The sequence below is a fragment of the Echeneis naucrates genome, chromosome 5 (genome assembly GCF_900963305.1).
Source record: "Echeneis naucrates chromosome 5, fEcheNa1.1, whole genome shotgun sequence".
NCBI classification, from domain to species: Eukaryota; Metazoa; Chordata; class Actinopteri; order Carangiformes; family Echeneidae; genus Echeneis; species Echeneis naucrates.
The window spans coordinates 19670412-19691152 of NC_042515.1; the positions used below are offsets into that span (position 1 = coordinate 19670412).

At 43.2% G+C, this 20741-nt stretch overlaps 2 protein-coding genes across 3 annotated transcripts; both read right to left on the reverse strand.

The window, feature by feature from the left end:
* Positions 1-4660: 4660 nt before the first annotated feature.
* Positions 4661-14354, reverse strand: LOC115043940 (RNA-binding protein 38-like). The gene is made up of 4 exons (XM_029502732.1): positions 13972-14354; positions 11621-11744; positions 11166-11220; positions 4661-6458 (listed from the first exon to the last, which is right to left on the reverse strand). Exons 1-4 carry the CDS (start codon positions 14182-14184, stop codon positions 6116-6118), a joined length of 735 nt encoding a protein of 244 aa, XP_029358592.1. The 5' UTR covers positions 14185-14354; the 3' UTR covers positions 4661-6115.
* A 1387-nt stretch (positions 14355-15741) lies between these two features.
* rae1 (ribonucleic acid export 1) lies at positions 15742-20728 on the reverse strand. Of its 2 annotated transcripts, XM_029502217.1 has the most exons (13): positions 20591-20728; positions 19880-19987; positions 19647-19751; positions 19365-19457; positions 19192-19278; positions 19022-19108; positions 18685-18756; positions 18476-18583; positions 18189-18295; positions 17976-18051; positions 17216-17410; positions 16845-16930; positions 15742-16332 (listed from the first exon to the last, which is right to left on the reverse strand). In XM_029502217.1, coding segments are annotated over exons 2-13 (1107 nt in total). In that variant the 5' UTR covers positions 19970-19987; positions 20591-20728; the 3' UTR covers positions 15742-16331. The 2 variants fall into 2 exon arrangements, with proteins under 2 accessions (XP_029358077.1, XP_029358076.1); XM_029502216.1 differs by lacking the exon at positions 15742-16332 and having other exon boundaries at positions 16841-16930.
* Between the last annotated feature and the right edge of the window lie 13 nt (positions 20729-20741).

The window sequence follows — 20741 nt, forward strand, 5'->3', positions numbered from 1 at the left end:
TGTGCTCGCCTCCTCTCTTGCCTGCTTGTGCTCTATCCACCCCTCTGTCTCAGCCTGGGCGGGCTGTTACCCATGCAACATTAGCCGCTGACATGCAGAATGACACAGAACAAGCCGACTCTCTCCTCAGAGCTCGATCAACGTTTGGTGGGGGTGAACTCGTTTCTCAGTGTGTATGCTGACACTGCCAGACTGGTGTGGTGTGAAATGGACATGAGTGGAGGATATGAGGCTGGAAACGTCTGTGGCGCCTCAACTTTGCTTGGCTTTGGGAGATGTGGGGGTGGGATAGGGGTCGTTGGGGGTGTCTGAGTGGGAGATTACAGCGCAGCTCCACAAGCTCTGCTTCAGTGAGAAAAACTCAGATCGTATTTCAGAGCTGTAGACTTGGATCACTGGAAGGATGTCGCGACCAATCTATGACCCACTGACACCTGGCTCATTGACATACATTTGGCCACTTCATTTTACTCGAAGTCCAACCTTTTCCAGCTACAACTGTGGCTGCCAGAGTCTGTCTAGTCGATGACACATTTAATCACAAATAGTAGTTCAGTCCTATCATGATTCCATCTCATTATCACCAGCTCTGGTGGAAGTGACAGAAAGAATTGAGTGTGAGAGTAGTATGTCGAATCTTGGGAACATGTGATAAGATGCAGGGCTGCTGTTGGATAAGCAAGTTGTATTTTTGTGAGAGCCCTGAGAACTGTTCCACAAATACCTCCGTTTTTATCAAGCCTAGACACCACAGTTACTGTCCAGTTCAGTTTTCTTTGACCTGCATGTGTCAGCAAGCTCTTTTTATTAAAATAATCATAGATTGACAAAAAATAAAACATTCAAAAATAAAACATCAGTCGGGACCAACAAGGTACAGTATAGTGTTTGTTTATTTATTAATTGATTTCAAAGTTGCTATTGATTGACAATGTTACCCATTGTTAGCATCAACGACTGTACATAAAAAGCCTCAATTTCCTCATACAGTGTAAAAACCCCAACAAAATATCTCAGGTACAGGTATGATGTCCCCTCTTCAAAAGGCATGAAATGACTAATGGAAGCAGTCCAAGTCCACTCAACCATGTCCTTTTTGTCAACAGCCTTCATCTCTGACTCAGCCATGCCAAAACTGTTGTCAAAAATAATAATTTGGACAAGGACAAAGGGACATGTTTATGTAGGTGACACAAGTATGTTTTGTTTGGTTTTTTTTTTTTTTTCTGTCTCAGCCTTCTTCCCAGTCTTACTGGCTGAACCAGATGAATTCCTTAGAGCTCTGACTGATGAAGTTGCTCAGCTTGTGAGAAGTTGATGGCAGTTTAACAGCTACTGGAAGCGTTTTTAATCCACATTTCCTCATTACTTGTTTGTCCAGGATTGTAACAAAAGCTTTGCTATATGGGGATTTTATTGCACCTCTATATTTCCTCTTCCTTTAATATAATTTTGTTAAAGATTAAACCACCATGTGAGCGATGTAAGCAATACCATCTATAGCACCATTACTCATTGTGTGGCGGCATCAAATGGTTGAATCACCTTCAGTCACAGCAGAGCTCTGCACATGGTTTCCCATCTGTATAGAAATTTGGTATTAATGACTCTATTATTATCATTAATGACTGTTCCTCACAGATAATCCTATTTGTCCTACTTCCCAAGTTGCTCAGGGTATAGTACACAAGCTATGTTAATACATGACTCAACACAGCACAAGGTCTATCCTTCACTGTCTTGTTTGTGCCATCCTGAAAAATCACTCAGGAACTTTTACACTTCCCCTGCAGCCACCCACTAACTGTCTCTCAGACCTGTCAGTGTTATCTGAATGGCCCATTGGTGTAGCTATGGAGCAGTAGAAGTGATGGGTGTCTGGCTTCTGGTCATTTCCTGTGAGGGACTGACTAAATATAACTTGAATCTGAGGCCTGGCTGATGGCACAGGACCCACGCTAAACTCTCACAACAGACAGAAGAATCCTGACACAGGGCCCATCAGGCATAAAACCCTCAGCTCAGGTTTTAGGATTCACTTAATAAGGGAAAATTTGCGTGAAATGCTAATAATGCATGATCACAGGCCATGACAAAATAATGAGCTCATGAAATAGCTATTTATGATTTTCTATAACGCATTAAGTTCCGCATGGGGATTCTCTGACTGCAGACAAATGCTGTATATCATTTCAACTAATGAATGAAAAGCTACAATGTCTGGATGGATGTAATTGTGCTGTTGCAATTGGACACAGCAAGCATCCAAGCAAAATTGAATTGCACTCTAAAACCTTTTGCCAAATATTGCTATTCTTTTCACTTTAACATGATAAATGTTATTTAGTTGCTAAATATTTCTTATGTATATATATAGAAGAAGCATGAGTTATATTTCTTGGTCTATTTTATAACTATATTCCACTGGATTCCCCAAATTATGAAAAATTTGTCATTGCTGTGTCAAGCTGAGGTCTGAGTCCTTTTTTGTCTTTTCTGAAGAATCCCTTGACGTCAGAGTTGTACGAGAGTGAGAAGTGTGCCAAGAGTGAGACTGGACTCAGCCAACTTCATATGTACTTATGAAAGTGAGAGTGAGAGACAGTTAAAGTGGTGGACATTGATATAGAGGGCAATGATGACTCAGCAAAACATGGTCTGCATGGGCTGTATGACCCTGTTCATGAAGCTGACACCAAGCACTGTTTCTTCTCCCTTCTGGACTGATTCATGAAGAAAGTACAAGGGGAAAAGAATAGAGGGAGAATGAGGTGGTCAGAAACAGAGGAGAAGGGAGGGAGGAAGACATGCATGTAAGGAGAAACAGAACCACAGGGACTGAAGTGAGGAAGAGATGTTGGGGGGGGGGGGGGGGGGGGGGGGGGGGGGGGGGGCACAAGTGACAAGCAGAAAACTTGGGTAAATAGATGTGAGTGTAATCACAAACAGAAAGCAGAAAGGAGGGAGATAGTGAAAGATAAACAGCGGTAAAGTGAACAGAGGGGCCTGAGCTGGCTCACTACAGCAACAACAACAACAGTACAGACACCAATTCACTTGAATGCATGTGTGTTTAAAAATCTGTGACATGATAAAAACTGCAACTTGTCCCTCATGTTGTTATCTTTTAGAGACAGTCTGAACACACTGCATGATTTGCTATAAAGCCAGTTCAGCGCCAGCTGTGATGTGAATGCCGAGGAGCAATGTATACATCACATTTTAAACATCAGAACACCTCTAGTCATAATGAAAGGGAAGTCTGTTGATTTTACGGATCGTATAAACTTTACTCATCACATTCCCTCGTAATCTCTTCTGTGGCTCTGGAGGGCGAGGCTCCCAAGGTTTGTAAAAAACAACCCTAATGACATCAACAGGGTTATCTCAGTTTGGGGCTAGAGACTGATTAGCTATTTTCACTAAAATTAGCACATTTGAACAAGTTTTTTTAAGAGCAGGTAAGGCCCCTCAAAAGGCTGTTGACTTCTTTTAAACAGCCATCTGAGCTCGAATTTCTGTTAAGAACACATGGTACTAATGTCAAAGAGCCAGCACAAAGATGTTCACCCAGGTATTGAGCTTATATCGCTGCCAGTTGGAGTCAGACCTGATGAACTATTGCAGGATAATTAAATTAAACCAGGGTGTGGACATTTTCCAGAACAAAACAAAACACACTAAAGCTACATTTTGAGAAGTGCAGTAAATTCATCATAAAAGCAGTAGAGTCACAGTAGAGACAGTCATATAAAAGTGACTGTATAATAGTTGATAACAAATAACATTTGTTTGGTTTGTCCATGTCAGAAAGGTTCATATGTTAAGAATGAAATTTCCTCCTTCTCAAGTAATTCAAACACAACAGAAATGTTATACTGTGGATAGGTGCAGCCTCACAGAGCTGACAGTGTGACTGAATATATTTGTATATACATAAATGTGTGTGTGTATATATATGCACATGTATATGGGATCTGAATACAAACCAGATGAGTAAGAAGGATAACAGGTGTGGAAATTCACAAGTAAGTAAAGTCTGAATGGTCTTCCATCCTAAAAACACCACAAAGCATTTATTGACTTCAAGGCAATGCTGAACAGATGCATTTTGGGTAGAAGCCAAAAGATAATGTATTCGTATGGTTTAATATGTATTTCAGTAAGCTGATGTGAGCATGTAGTGTAGTGTAGTGTAGTACTGAATATGTGTGGTAGTGCCTCAAAAAAAAAAAAAAGTTACTTGCAGCTCGGGGTAATGGGGCTTCAAAACAACATTCAGTTTTTCTTTTCTTTCTAAATCTTCTCAGAGAGAGAGAACCAGCATGCGTGTTGGCCAAGGGAACACCCAGGACCCCCGGCAGGTGGTGGTGCTTTGACTTGATAAAAGTAGCAGTAATACAGAATCTAACAGCACGCACCGCCTTGATAACAACCACAGACAGACACACACGGCTGAACCCCCTCACCCCTCAGGGCTGTCACAGCATTATCACAGCAGGCTCTGGCTTTCAGTGCTGCTGTGCTCACAGTAGTACTGCAACAACGCAAACAATCAAATGGCTGCATTTTGAAGTAAATTTGTTGATTTATTTTTGGCAGTTAATTTGAACAGTGAAAGAACAACTCTGGAGGCCTCTTTATGTACAAATTCTTACTTTTTATTTATTTTTTTGGTATGGCTTCTTGGAAGGGACTGAAAAAAGACATTTTATTGAAAAAAAAAAAAAAAAATTCTGCTGCAACCAGTCAAGGATCCACAGATGAGCATCAAATGTAGTTTCATGCACATGGGCAAATCCACTGACATGGTGACAGGACATAACAAAATGAATACAACACCTGTGGATCTGCAGGTTAAATGACATCAGTGCCACAACTATAGTCATAGTAATAAAACAAAACAAAAAAAGCTATTTTAACTTAGTACCTCTTATAAATACCTACATATAAATATTGTAAATGTATTGAAAACATTTTAAAATGCTGTACATGAATGTCCTTTTGAGTTTGACAATCTCAGTGACAAAAGAAGAAAAGAAATACACTGGTGTTCGAGCTCAGTGTCAGCTACCTTTCTTGGTCTCCATTGCCCACATACTGCATGTGATTATCTACATCCATCTGCTGAAATGATCAAGACCCAAGTAAGCAAGATTAATATTTCTGACTGCTGAGGCAGTTACAAAGGGCTTTCTGCACTTGGTTCTGTCATGGGGCGAGCATTTGAAGAATCAGTAGATTCAGAAAAGTTCTTTTATTAAGGCCTCTTTAATCAAAAAGAATTTTTTATTGGAAAAAAAAAAAAATAAAAAAAAAATGTAGTCCTGACATCATGCTCTCAAAACAATGGAGCTTCCACTGTCTCATACTGAAACTCGCTGTTTTGTCCTTGAGGTGAATTATCTTGTCGTCCCCCTGGGTGACGCTGAACGCTGGAGGTTGCTTTATGGGACAGTTCTCAGCCTCACTGTGGTTAGCACCAGGATGGTATCACAGATATGCTGATAAGTTGACTGCATGCTTTCTCTGTATCATATCATACTTGCACCCCAATGTCTGCCTCTCCCCCATGGTCCTAAAGCAGCAGGGCCCATCAGATCCACCCCAGATACCATGTTGATGGAAGAAAAGGGGTGCTATGTGTTCCAGACAGCTCTCAATCAATATCAACATCAATATTTACCATGGACATGCAACTTCCACTGACTGAGCCACAAAATATGGTAACATTGATAATAATGGCATTTTAACAAAACATGACAAGGACATTAATACAATAATAAAGTACAATTAAAAATAATAATAGTAATAAAAAAAAGTTTCAGCTTATGGAAGCCCTTGGAAGCAACCACATACCATATGATGTTTGGCTTCCCAACCTGAACCTTGACAATCCTCAAAGCCCCACCCCTTTAACCCTTAAACCAAAGAGCAAATGGCTCATCCTGATCGTATAGTGCAATTGTCCCACCCTTTTTTCTGAAAGCTCCTGCTGATGACGGCAGGGTCACCCTGTAGGGAGTTCATCTCCTCTGCGCAAAGGTCAGTGACCAAAGCTCATCTCTCCTCCTCCACCTGTACTGCTCCCCCTCTTCCTTGTTTTCTTTCCCGATCACTGCATACGGTCTGGTTGGATGTGCTGCTGTGGGGCATAGTGCAGGAAGGCCGGGGCTGGGCCAGCAGCGGAGGGAAGGGTTGGGTGGACGGTGGCTGGGGCAGTGGTGGCAGGGGCCGGCCCAGCAGTGGCTGTTGGGCTGGTGGCGTAGCTGTAGCCCAGGAAGCCAGCTGGGGAGGCAGCATATGGATACTGCTGCTCAAAGGCAGCCTGGGCATACTGGGTGTAGGCTGTGCTGTAGTCCAGGTAGGGGCTGGTGCTGATGGAGGTGGAAACCTGAGTGGGCAGCACCAGGCTGGGCTGCACAAAGGCTTGTGGATAGACATACGGCTGAGCCAACCTGCACATAGATACAAAGACCAAACAGAAGAGGGTGGTTACACAGACGGGCAGCAGTCGCAGAGCAGAGAAACCCTAAGGCCTGGCTTCAATTGTTTACATTGCTCCCTGAGGGTGAGCATGTTGGGAATATAAACTCTCACACAGATACACTGTTATTAAAGACAAAATAGATGAGAGGCAGGGGAGGTCAGAAGGGGAAGGTGACTAAACCCTGAGTCTGTGTCAGTTGGTAAAACCTAATAAACCTGTTAGGTAGGGCTTCCTGAGGTAGATGGGAGGGGGTGAGTGGGGGGGGGGGGTGGGGTGGGGAGTGAAAGATAGAGTCAGCCGTTACTGGCAGGTTTTCAAGTTCAGCCATCAGCAGAGTGTTTTAACAGCTGCTGCTCTTCACTTGCTGAATATGCATACACGCACGCACACACACACACACACGCGCAAAAAGGGAAGTGAATGAAGCTGGTGCAGAAGTTGCAGCCTCTTAGTTCTCACTGTTGTGTGTATATCTCAAACCAGCTATCACAGATGATGATGTTAGTGGCAGGGGAGTTCATTGGGGCCGGGTGCCAGGCTCTAGTAGGCCTCATGGGCTCAGATGTAGCTGATTAGAGCTGTGGGGTCTGGACTGTATACCTTCTCTCCCTCTCTTTCTGTCTTTGCCTTGTGACTTTATCCGTTAAGGAAAGGGAAAGTAAACGGTTTTCAGATAAGTCTATTTATACTCAGGACCTAAATTATCTCAGAGATGTTCAGGAGAGGGAGGGTCTTTACATCACTCATAAAGTGATGCAACTTTCTGTTTGTAAGAGGCTTTGCCCTTGATACTATCCTTTTGGGGAGAAACATCCCCAGACACACACCCCAAGACAAAGAAAACAGTCAGAGCAAACATCACATTGACTTAAGCTGTTCAGCTGCATCTCAGTGCTGTTAAAATCTTCCTTTTATGGACTATATTTGTATCCTATACATGTAGGCAAATTTTACCACTTTTTTTGCCCTCAGATTCAGTCCATGAAAAGAGGACAACCAGTAGTGAGAGGCAGGCATGAGCCAACACAGCAAAAGATGGTAGCATGCATGGAAAGAGATGTCATCACACACACACACACACACACACACACACACACACACACACGCGCGCGCACGCAGCTCAAGTCCTCCATCTCCTCCCCTTTCTAAACCCACAAACCAGTTACCACTGCAAACCCCAAACCATGCCATAATAGGGAAAGAGTCACACCACAATCAGCATAACCTCTTCACTTCATATCACACAAGAGGGAAAAGATAAAAAGGCACTTCAATCCATCACAGCACACTGCACTGCACTCTCAAGCCATTACTGGCACCTTGGAGAGAGGCTGGCTGAGGGAAGGGGGGAGTGGGCGGATATTTTCTGTCAAACCACTCCAAGGGGGCTAGTCCTGTATAGTGGGCATCTTCTGATCCTCTGCTGTGGCACTGGTCAGCTGGCAGCAGAGAGCAACCATGGCATAAGGATGGCAGTGATTATTGTCAGCAACAATATAAAGGTCCTATTGTGTCATTGAATCAATAGAAAAATTTGTTTGAGAAAAAAAATGGCGAAACAGAAAAGTTTGACTTCAGCGATTTCAGAAATTTGCATTGCCTAAATTTGAAAAAAAAAAAAAAAGGAAGAGTCATAACTGTGCAAAACACCCTGCATAAAACTTTCAATATGTACACTTGACAAAGTCATTGAGGCTCCCTAAGACATGTGGTGACGCACTGCTCTGAACACATCAAACCAGACTACAGTGGCATGTAACAAGCAAGCATAAGCAAATGAAGGCAACCCCCATCCACACGTGCAAACTACATTTGCTCTCACAGTACTATTGAGCTCCTTACAAAGAGGCATTCACTCACACACAGCTTTCAAAGATGAACATACATTAATGCCATAGGGCATATGCGCTTTCACTCACCATGTGTATGGTGTTGCCTTCTATGGCCTTGGTAGTGTGTTGCCAGAGCCAGAGCCTTAACTTGGAGAAGTGACGGTATAAATATGATAAGTCAAAGGTGAGTTACAGGGAGACTAAGCCCTCCTGTCGGACACCCTTGGTTTGTGCACAAAAGAGATATGAACATTTATATAAAGAGAAAAAGGGGATGAGGACCAAAGATAAGTTGGGGATGCTCAAGGGCCACAGAGACAGCAGATGCCAAGTGGATTGTGGGACTATTGTAGGGGAATGTGGTCAGGTCAGCTGGTTTTGCACTCTCGGCTAGTCGGTGCACGCTTGACACGGTGCCACTCTGCAGGCTCACACACTGGAGTGACACTCACCACAAAACATTTTAGACCTGTAAATCTTCTGAAATTCAGGCTGGAGTATTCGTTATTAACAAAAGCCACTTAATGAGTTAATGTGAAAAGCCTGGGCAATGCCACATGGAGCAGCTAAATATTTCTGTACGATAACACAAATGACCTTCGGTACATGACTCACTGCAGCACCAAGTGTGAAAACAGAAGGGGCTGACTGGGTGGGGGAAATCAAACAACACCTTACAGAACTTGTATGAGGACCTGATAGCCCTTGCTGCTTTTTGTTTAAGAGGATTGGGAATACTCTTTGAAAGCATCAGGAGAAAGAAGGGTGTTTTGTTTGACACCTGTAGAGGTGCGTTTCCCTGGGAGCCCGTTGCCTCATTAAGCATTAATCCCAAAACACACCCCTAAAATCCCCTTCCCCCTCAATGTTCTTGTTAAACGCCCTCCTCCCCCTCCTTGTCTCACAGAGGTGTCAGTTTTCAGTGTCTCCATCTGATGTGCTGGTGGAGGTCGCATTGTTAAATGGAAATATAAGTAAAAGGGATTAAAAGAAAAAGAATCGGCAGAGTTGTCTTTGGAGTTGAAGAGCTGAACAGCTCCTTCTCTCCCTATCAAAGCAATATTCCTGGCCTCTGTGACCCCCCACCCAGCCCTCACAGTCCACAGCTATACACACATCCACAGGAGTGAGTCCAAACCGGCACACCAGCACAGTTCAAAATCCCACTCTAGACCTTGTCCTCACACCATATGTTGAGATGGGTTTGGGGTGGGAGGGAGTGTAGAGGGTGGGGGCGCTAAAAGAAAAGCCACTTGTACGCCTGGCATCTTAGGGAGGCCTGCGTCTGTCACCCACAATACAGAGAAAAACTCAGAGGCAAGTGGACAGGTGCTCCATGTGCCTCTCTACAAGTCTCTGTGGTGGTCATGGAAGATTAAGGGGGGGTATAAGACCGTAATACGAGCCAGCACCTGTCAGACACATGCCTCAGAGCAGCCCTGTGCTGCACATTTCAAACTGTTGGGGTTTTGATACCATTCATGCTCATTATGGCAGGAGGAGAATAGAAAAGGGAGGGACTTTCCAGTGTCCTCCTCTGGTCTTGGAACATGATGGGACATGTTAGTGGTGGACGCTTGGATTTATTCAGATCCACTGAGACGTTACAGAATGGCTATGGCCAACATAAGCTTCTTGTCACCGTCTCTTTCTGGTTCAGCGACTTCAAAAACCAAATGTTTCTCATTTTGTTGCTGTCCCTGTGGACAGCCCTGGGGATTTCCATTAAACTCACATTGCAAGTCATGTACTCTACCAATAGAGTGATCTACCAATTACTCTCATTATATATATATATATATATCAGTCTGTTTTACAAGCATAAAGCCTGAAATAAACTCCAACTTCAATCAAAAACCACATAGTGTGTGTGTATAAAATGAAACTTTAGTTCATCGTTCATCTATTAATAGGTGTCCATTGTTTAAGCAGGTACTGATTGTTTTGTGAAGGGACTAAGCTCCCTGATCCTGAGGCCACAACTTACAATGTGGCAACATTAAAAATGTAATTGATTCATTAGATAATGAAATGAAAACAGTGAGCCAATTTCCACAATGATTTTGACTGGAAAAAAAAAAAAAAAAAAAAACAAGAACAAAAACAAATTATGTTGATGTAGAAACTGAGGACAGATATAAATTAGACGTTAAATTTAGAAAACTGTAATACTCTAGTTTTCAAATTGCTAGTTCGGGTTTCTGAGCATTGGCAAATAAACCTTTTTAGAAATCAGTCGTTCTCATCTCACCATAAATTATGCTACTCTTTATCCGTTTGTAAAGCTGAAAGAACTATGCGTTTGAACATGCTCACTAAACTGTTTTATAGGGTTGACTGGTGTTTCAGGCTTCCACACAGATCAGAGGCTTGGTGCAGAAAATATGAATGGTGAGGCTGTAGCTTGAGGCGTGATATCTGAGAGCTGCAGGGGGTGACGAGAGTCATTACTGCTGTGAAATGCTCATTAGCTGCTCAGCAGACCATGGCTCCTCGACTCTATCCAGGGTGTTTCTATAACACAGTCACTTCTTTGTAACACACACACACACACACACACACCGATCAAGCAGGTACATGAGTCAAAGGGCTTCTGACAGAAGTTAACAAGGGAGTCACATATTCACCTCTGGAATTCTCTTCTATTATCACAGATATGTGAATCATCTCCCAGCCCAACAAAACTCAAACACACTAACAGGCTACTTGTGGAATTGCGTGTGGTCATAGAAACTGACATGTACTTTCCAGAGGCCCTGTTTGTCAAAGAAATAGTAGCCTAGTGGCATTTTGCAGAGCACATCACAAGTGAATATAACAACTGCCTACTCCCGCTCACTTACCCATACTGCCTCTGGATCAGTCCGGGGTGAATAGGCTGCACTCCGATGGATATGCCTGGAAGATAGGAGGCCAGCTGTCAGACACACACATTTGCATTTACAGAGGAGGACCAGAGAACAATACACAGAGGGCAGGGAGACACAGCCAGAGTCAGTTTCAAATCTACAGCTTCAAAGAAGGAATAAAAAAATAATTTTGTAATTTTTCAACTGAATGCTGTTTGATATTTAAATATAATCTGCTGAATACTGAAAGTATGGGTTGCCTGACTGAATGCACTGATGAGCTACTACTGCCTGTCACATACAATACATGGTATCAAACTGTGTTTTATGCCTGAGACAACAAAACAATAAGAGCAGAAGTGTTAATCAGGCTGAAAGAGGTGATTTTTTACAGTTATTACAATGAAGCCTCCTTCAGTCATGTGTAAATCAAAGCTGTAGCACCTCACCTGTTTGTATGCTGCGAGGCTTGGCACCCAGGTAAGCCAGGTTTACATTGGCCTTCCTGCCATCAATGATGGGGTTGGGATCCTTGCAGGCTCTCTCGGCTGCTCCCCGGTCTGTCATTGTCACCTGGCAACAGAGTCAGACAGTCACAACAAGGCCTCACACCACATCTTAAAGAATCCGTTACCTCATATTGCAAGGAAGGGACTGATGCTCCACCCACAGCCAAAAACACTGACTGTTTAGGTAAAACAAAAGAAATCGATGCATTTAAAATCAAGATTCAGTTAGTTGGTCTTGTCATTTAATTCCCCCCACAGACTTTCCACTGTTTCTCTGAATGAGAAAAGAACTTTCAAAACAAAGAACAATGATAAGCTTTGAAAACTGCCCACAGCAAAAGTGGCTAGCCACTCGACTGCCACTCAGCCATGGGCAGAGCTGCTGAAATATGGATCTGGGAAGAGCAACAAGGAGCTTATCCAATTAGGGACAAAATATTAAAGGAGATTGGCATTAGCCTACCCCTCCTCTCTTCCCTCCTGGCATTAGACAGGTCCTTCTGTTTTGATGCCACTTTCTGCCAACTCAGAGGGTTCAGTCACCTCAATGTGAGGACCAAGCAGTGAATGTAGGCCATGGCTTGCATTGTTCTAGCAGATATTTTTAAATGCAGCAAGCTTCTTCATAGTGGAATGAATCGGAACAAAGCCCACTCCGGGGCCTGTGTTGTGAACACACAGGAAGCAGCAAGGCTGTGTTTACACTGTGAAGAGCCTTACTGTGGGGGGCTCTACTAATCCACCTCTGAAGTGTGTTTATAGGAAGAAGAGAGAGAGGGAAAAAAAGGTGAGTTAAGCTTTGGGGCACTTCCCTCCCCCCCGTGATACCAGCTACCTATCCAACTGAAACTCAGAGACACAGAATCTGCAGGTCGCCTCATGCCACAAAAAGTGTGCAGAATAAAAAGTATGAAGAGCTGATTATTTCCCTACCATGAGAATACATGTCTTGTCCCCAGCAGCACCCACATCACCCCGAGCCTGTTTAACCTGAAACTCCAGCCTCTGTATGCAGCCGTTTGAAACTCGCTAGACAGCTTTCTGTTGGGTTCAAGGGCTGACGAGTAAACACCTAGAGCAATTGTCTTACATTTCTGCCTTTAGAAGTAAACATGCAGATATAACAGTTTTCCAGTCCTTCTTTGGCCCGACGGGGCATTCGTGCTGATGTGTCTTTCCAAGGTTCTAGTAAATATTTGCATTTCTTGTGCTGCTTCTGTTCTTTGTGTCAACGAGAGAATGGCAGTCATTATCTGCCCGGGGCAGGATAAGTCACCTATTAGTGGAGATTTGAATTAAATAGCAGAGGAGTTTGAGTGTTTTTCATTAGAAAAACAATTGCCAAGGATCAAGTTGTGATTATAATCACATGTAAACTTTGTGCCACTCTTTATCCCATGCGCTGAACTCGAACAGCAGTTTGCAGACCATAAACAAGCTCCTTTTCTTTTTTTAAAATACAAATATACAACACAGGCTGTAGTGGCTTGGCTTGTCAGCCACAAACAAAAAAAATTCAGATCAAAGAAAATTTTAACATCACTTACAGAGTAAGATAAGACCCTGCTTGTTGATATTGGAATTTCTCTCTCAGCTGTCAAAATTTTTATATAAATCGTGTACTACAGCCAAATGCTCAGTGACAATGGAGGGCAAGGTCAGCCTCCCCATTGGTCTGAAATATCCATATAAAGCAAGCAAGATGTGTATGCCTGCTCGCTTGCTTGCTCTCTCTCTCTCTCTCACACACACACTCACTCACACGAACACACACACACACACACACACACACACAAAGCCATATAAGACTGGGATATTGAGGGGTAATGGGGGTGACTTCATTGGGAGGTCTGGGAGGAGGGGTGGAGGTGGACAGCAGACATATGTTGAAATATAATCTCCTTAGTTACCCATCAACTTGTGTGATCCCTCATCCTCATTAGGCTAAAATAACAGCCAGCCTGGCGAAAAAAAAAACAGAGATGCTGCGCAAGAGTGCATTAAGCCGGAGTGGGGGTGTAGCTCCGCGGTGACATGCAGTACAGAGGCAGTATTTATCCTCAGTCATTGCATACACACGTGTAGGGAAAAGGGGGGGCACAATAGCATACAAAAAGACGATTGTCAAGCAGAAACACAGCACTTCCAGCGTGCTCTAATGACAGTCACCAGGGACTAAACTACATGACGGAGATGACGCATATAACTAAGGCAATGTGGTGTGACAGTGTGAAAAGTTCAGGATGGGAGCAGCGTGTGTGGCGGTGCGGGACCGACTTGGTCGTACTTACAAAGCCGTATCCTCGGGATTTACCGGTCTGCCTGTCCGTTATCACCACCGCCTCGTCAATGTCCCCGAAAGCCTCGAAGTATTTTCTCAGAGAGGCGTCGTTCGTGTGGTAGGGCAGCCCTCCGACGAAGATCTTGGTAAAAGTGGTGTCTTTCTGAAGCGGTGTGGGATGCATGGCTTCCAGACCTCCGTTCATGAACTGATGCAGGAGCATTGGTCGGCCGGAGAGAGGACCGTGGGGGGGGGGGGGGTCACAGTCAACACACACCCGAGTGCTCAGCAGCGTCCCGGCATCAGTGAGACGGCAGCTGTGTGGACAGGACGCTCCCTCGCTCAGAGACGCAGACCTGATGGCATCCGGCTCTCGGTACGGGTCTCTGCCGGCTGCTGCTCTCCCTCCAGGAAATGTGCTGCTTGCTTTTATATGTCGCGACCGAAACCGCGCCCACAGCCAACTCTTGGCCAATGAGCGCGGCCGCAGAGCGCCCACTTGCGCAGCCGCTTCTGCCATTGGCTTCCGGCGCCGCCGGCGCTGAGCTGCACCTGCTTTTGTCCTTCACTGCACAAAGGAAAGCCGGACCGAGCGGAGCGGAGACGTGGAGGACTCACTGACTGGACGGGACCGGACCTTCGTTTGGGCAACCTGAGCTTCAGCAGACCAAGCGAGCGCCTGTTTGACTGTGCTCCTTCCAATAGGGATGGCAGGGAGCACAAAGACAGTGTCAGCAGCGGAGACCTTGACGGAATACACAATAAACTCTTATTGCCTTCAGGTCATTTTCTCTGCTGTCATTAATTCTTCCCAGTATGCTCTCAAAAATACTCAAGTATTGGTGCAATACTGTGTACAGTAAAACTATCATTCCCAGATAAAACACCAGCCTTCCTTTTTTTTTTAGAAGTCCTTTTTTGAAGCCCATTACCACCTTATTACTGTCATACAAGTTATTCCGCGGTTGAGAAAAATGTAAGCAATAGTAAAGCTTGTGTGGAGATCTCAGGCTTCACTGTCATCGTTTTTTTATAGTATATTTATCAACTCACAGACTACCCATGAAGGCCCAGAGCAACAAGTCAGTCCAACAGTGAAAGCTTTCTATCTACCTCAGTGTCCAGATAAACATTAAGCCTCCTTGTGCTTGTAGGAGGGAGTGAGTCACTTATTAGTAATCATGAGTGCAGCTAGCCTGGAGGACATTCTGCTCACTTACTTTTTGACTAACTTGGTGCAGCCTAATGGGAAGAGTTGTTCCAGTGCCATCCCATGAAAGTTGAGAGGAGCTGGTGAATTGTGGCAGCTGCTTAGCTTCCCGCCCTCGGTGCCTTGCAGACACACTGCTAAGTACCAAGGGTCAGGCTAACAGTGAGGTGATACTCTAATGACCTCAATAAAAAGGCATTTAATTCACACCTTCTCCTCTATGAACTGGTTCACTTTTCACACATGGCCTTTGTAGCTGCTCCTGTTGCCTCATTTATATCCTCTTGATAAACCTCCCATTTCCAGCCGTGTATCCCTGTCAAAAGAAGTTAACCCGGATGAAGACCCCTGCTGTCCTGCTTTGATCTCATCTGCCCTAGCGAGCTCATGGAGTACAGTTCCTGTTCTTATCTACAGGTAACTGAGGGGCCAAATGCTCACCCTGCTGGTTAACTTGTATTAAAACAAGCAGAGAGAAGGGGTTATTGTGACACTGATTCTGTGTTAAGTTTATCATTTTGAGTTTACGATGAAATGCACTGTCAGAGACCCACAAGATGGAGATTTACAGCTGAAATATGAGATAATTGTCATGGTTTTGCATGCACATTACAGTTCCAAACCCCCCCCCAACAATAGTTTTTACAGCAAACAGATTATTTTGACCTACATACTCCCTCAAGAATAAACATGTTCAAATCTAAGAGTATGCACTTTATTTATTTTATATCCCAGTTTTGTGAATGGTGCTAAATGTCAAAGCAACAGCAAATTCAAAGAGAATGAAAAGTCTTTGGAAGGCTGTAAAAAAAAACAAACAAAAAAAAAAAACACGAGGAGTTGAACACTTAAGAAAAAAAAAAAACAACAAACAAACAAAAGAAAAAAAAACCCCAAAACAAAACAAACAAAACTCTACACATCACGATGAATGACAATTATACCCCACTTCTATGATGACCTTTAAGACCAATTGTCACTGCTGGTCATCAATGCCAGGTTGGGTAGGCCCCTTTGATTGGTCCATGCACATTACACCCAGAACCATGGATTGGTCCAGGTGTTTGTCGAAAGGAAGGAGTCTGTCTTGAGCGTATACACACACTAAAGCAGCAGGTCTTCCGCATTTCCTCACAAGAGATGCGACTTGGCACGATGAATCTAAAAACAGGAAGGAGCTGTCAGTCAAACAGAACATTTTTCTTAGTTTTTTTCTTTTGTTGTTTATTTCTGAAAGGGTGTTCTCAGTGTGTCCCTCTTTCAACAGAATAAACCACATAAAATCAGACAAAAAAATACTAACAAATGATCTATTCATTGTAAGCTATTGCTTGTCTGTGTTCAATATTCTTATTATGTCACCATTATCCCCATAATTAAATAAATAATACAAAAAGTTTTTTATGTTGTTGAACACTCTCCAAAGTCTTACAGGCTTAGCTGGGTTAAAAGTCACTTAATTTATACACTATTATAGCAGCAAAACACACAACCCTTCAAAATCCCTCCAATCACTTCAGATCCTATACAAAACAACTACTTATTTCAAAATTCTCACTGCCAAAACCCGGTCATGTGAAGGGGTGCCTCAGAGGAAGGGCAGAGGAAGTGGGGCAGCCCTGCCCAGCCACCTTGATCTCTGGGTTTACAGACAGTGGCTGCCCTTCTCTCACCATTTCTTGTTCCGAGGCTTCAGCTCCTCGGCAGCGCTCCTCAGGAAGATGTAGTTCTTTTTCTGAGGGTTGTAGTACTCGTGGCCCTGAGGGATTCAGCATGCCAGTTAGTGGTCACAGAACAGGAGTACTTTGATTGCAAACCATTATGAAAAGGTAAAGATTGTAAATCACAATCTGGTATTAAAAGTAAAGGCACCCAAAATATATATCATGAACGAAAACACTTGGAGGTATCCAATTGTGATCGGCTCAAAAAAAAAAAAAAAAAAAAAAAAAAAGAGAGAAAGAAAAAAGGGGGGCATGCTGATGGCAGGTCTGAACAGGACCATACACCGATTAACAATCTCTGTTAGATTCTACACTCCTACCTTAGACCAGTCGTAACTGGAAGCATATGCAAAAATGTTGCCATTGTGATTGAAGCAACATGCAGTAATGGGCTGGTCGAGTTGCTCTGATGTCTTCAACTTGGTGCGGGCATCTTTGTCCCAGAAGCTGAAGCGTCCATCTGAGCCCACAGTAGCCAGTGTGCCATGGACAGGATGGAAGGAGATGGCATTCACCTGATGGAATATGGAAATACGCAGATGAGACATACAGAAATTGGACAGGTTCATGTATCAGATTTCGATCAATAAGTAACATTATACACATAACAGCAGCCAAACCAAATGTGAACCAAACTGTTTCGAAAATCGAAAGAAATTATGCATAAAACAAAAATGAAAGATTGATAGATGCAACCATGACATTATTTAAAATAAATCACATTAACATTATTATATTATGCATTTGATAAATACTCCAGATACTGAAAGCTATACTTAAAGAATATTGACATAACTTTTCCACTGTAGATATGGCATGTCGCCGCAGGTATACAACTGGCACAATGAAGTGATTTACTTCTATTTTTGTAATTTCTGAAGCATACAGCACTCATCATATAAGTCATACCTGTGTTTTGCCTGCTTTGACAAGGTAAAGGTCTGCTGAGAAAACGCTTATTTTAAAGAAATCTTAACCATCCAGTCAATTAGCTTGGATAAGTTGTCTTTGAAAAACAAAAAAAGAAGCAGGTACAAAAGATTAGATTTTTTTTTGTCTCACAAATTCAGAAACACTTACAGCATAAATGTCCTGTGGAGTGGTTGTGTTGGTTCCATTGGACCTGTGGCACTTGAAGGTGAAGTTGTCTTTGGCCCTTAAGAAAGCAATGGGCAGACCTAAATGTCATCTTTTGCCTCAAGACTTTAACAGTAAAATCTTTTTAAGTCTTTCAGTGACTTACCAAGACAATAAAAATTAATTTCTAAGAAATTGAGACATTAATACACTTACGGGTTTGGAGGGTTGATATAGTGGATGGCCACTCGGCCCTCAATGCTTCCCAGAGCAAAGCCTGTGGGCTTGTTCTGCTTGTCCTTGAATATGGCTACACAGCGATGCTGCCATGTCCAGGTCAGATGAGCACATCAGATTGAAAGGTTCCAATGAATGAAAAATTAAAGATCTTAGTAAAACTGGCTTCACACTCATTGTCAAAGATCATGAATTTGGTGGAATATGAAAAGCAGTGTGTAGAAAGAAACAAGGAAAAGGCATACAGTATGGCATACAGTATTCACCTGATGTTTAAGAGGAGAATCTATTCTACGAAATTCAGAGGGCTGGTTCTCCAACTGGTACACAATCAGGCCTCTCTCAGCTGTGGCAACCACTGCCATTGGGTAAACCTACATATTTCCAAAAAAAACAAACAAACAAACAATAGACAACTTAAATCAACAAGCAAATCAGCTAGCACTGAAGTATGTTTTCCTTAAAAAACACTTACAACATCTGCACAGTAGCATCTTTCAGGCATTGGCAGAGACATCATGGGATTTGGAGAACGGGTGTCCCAGAACTGAAGGACAAATATAAAAAGCTGTCATTTAAGCATCACAAAGGGTTCTCATGTCTTCATAGACTTCAAACACATTCACAGGGCCATTTCCAGGGCCAATTCCCTAATCTGTCTGAAAAAGCAAAAAAAACAAAACAAAACAAAACAAAAAAAAAAAAAACCCTCCATCTGACCAAGTTACCTCTCTCAGAAGCTCTTGATTTCAAATGTAACACTTGAATGATTAGAAGCGTTTTAAATGTCTGCAAATGAAAACATGTTGCACCTTCAGTGTTTTGTCCCAACTACCAGTCATGACACAGCTGTAGTTAGGGGCTTTTATCCAGTGGATTGCTTTGATTGGACCATCGTGCTGTGAAGAGAAATTGAAAGAGGTATGAAATGATCACACTGCATTTTAAAATGAAACAGCTGATTTGGGGGCTCTCATCTAACCTGTGCAATCTGCATTGCTTGATTGCTGTTGAGATCCCACATTTTTGCTGTCTTGTCACAGGAAGCAGTGAACACTTTACTTCCATCCTGGTTAAAGAGAACATCAAATCATAAATTATTCTATGACCACGTAGACAGTATCTATGACTTGGACTCTCCTTGATGACACTTACATCACTCCAGCATGCATCCAGCACTGGACCTGTATGCATCTGTTGAGCTTTGGGGACAGTCTGTCCATTGTCTTGTACCTCCCAGCACCTGACCTGAGTGTCAGACAACACAAGAGAGGAAGAATGTGTAAACTTGCACATATGCTAGAGACATCTATCGTGAGGAAGTAGTCCTTTGTGGAAGACAGATTTGGTGAAGGCATCATTCAGACTCTCACATTATGTTCCTCTAAATACACAAACTTCAATGTCCATGACTACATGATTGAATATATAACTTACATCGTTGGCCCAGGATCCTCCAATGAGGAAGTTGCCAGGCATGGTGGGTGGACTGAACGCTAGACAACTGATACTGTCATCTGGAGGTGAAGTCACTTCGACATCCTGTGGGACATGAGAAACACAGCATGGGAGAAACAGGTCAGGTATAAACTGAGGGTACAGTTTTCATAGTGTAAGTACAACATCTTCTAAGAAACCATGTCAAGTACTTTTGCGCTCCTCTGTCTTACCTTCATGGGGTTGTGGCTATCGGTCGTTGTGCTTCCAAAGACACCGGTGCCTCCTGTACCAAACCCGGCGCTCGTCCCAAATAAGCTCATAGTGCATGAAGGTTGCAGCTAATGTGCAACCGGAAGGAAAGACACAGGCACAGTGTGATTTAATAAACCATATTGATAGCCGTTTTTGATGTTTACAGAACCTGGAAGCGTTGAGTCAGACACTGTGAATGTAACAGTTTAACCGTTCTAATCACCGTTACAGCATTACGTTATACTGTATTACTTTTACTATCTGGCCTTTTTCAATACGAGTCAGCTAATTTAACACCAATGATGTGTATTATATAAAAAAGAGGGGATAGCAGGGGGGAGTGGACCAATACATTTGACACTGACTAGCCGGGGCTGGACAGCTAATGTTTGAGCTAACTCTGTCATTCACCGCTGCTAGCCTCTAAACACCAGAAATTTGCTAACGACATGACCTGCCTAAAAACTATATATATGGGCAGTTTAACTATGGACTATATCTGAAATACATCCGATCTTATGTGCTGCTGATGTAATCGTCAAGTGGGGCATAACATTAAGATAATTCAAAGCTAGCTAACGTTAGCTAATGCAGTTTCTAAAACCACCAAACTCCCTCCTTGTGTAGAGACCACATAGACATCACATTTCAAAGCAACACAAGCCTCGCAACAGCGTGAAAACACATACCTAGATTTTTGTTTTTGGTCGCGCTGTGGCTAAAGCGGTAAAGCCGAAAACGCCGAAATAATTTGGCGCAGTAAAAAAAATGTGGCGCTTGTGCCTCGCCTACGTCGCCCGTTGATGACGTAACCACAACCCCCTCCCCTACCCCGCGGAA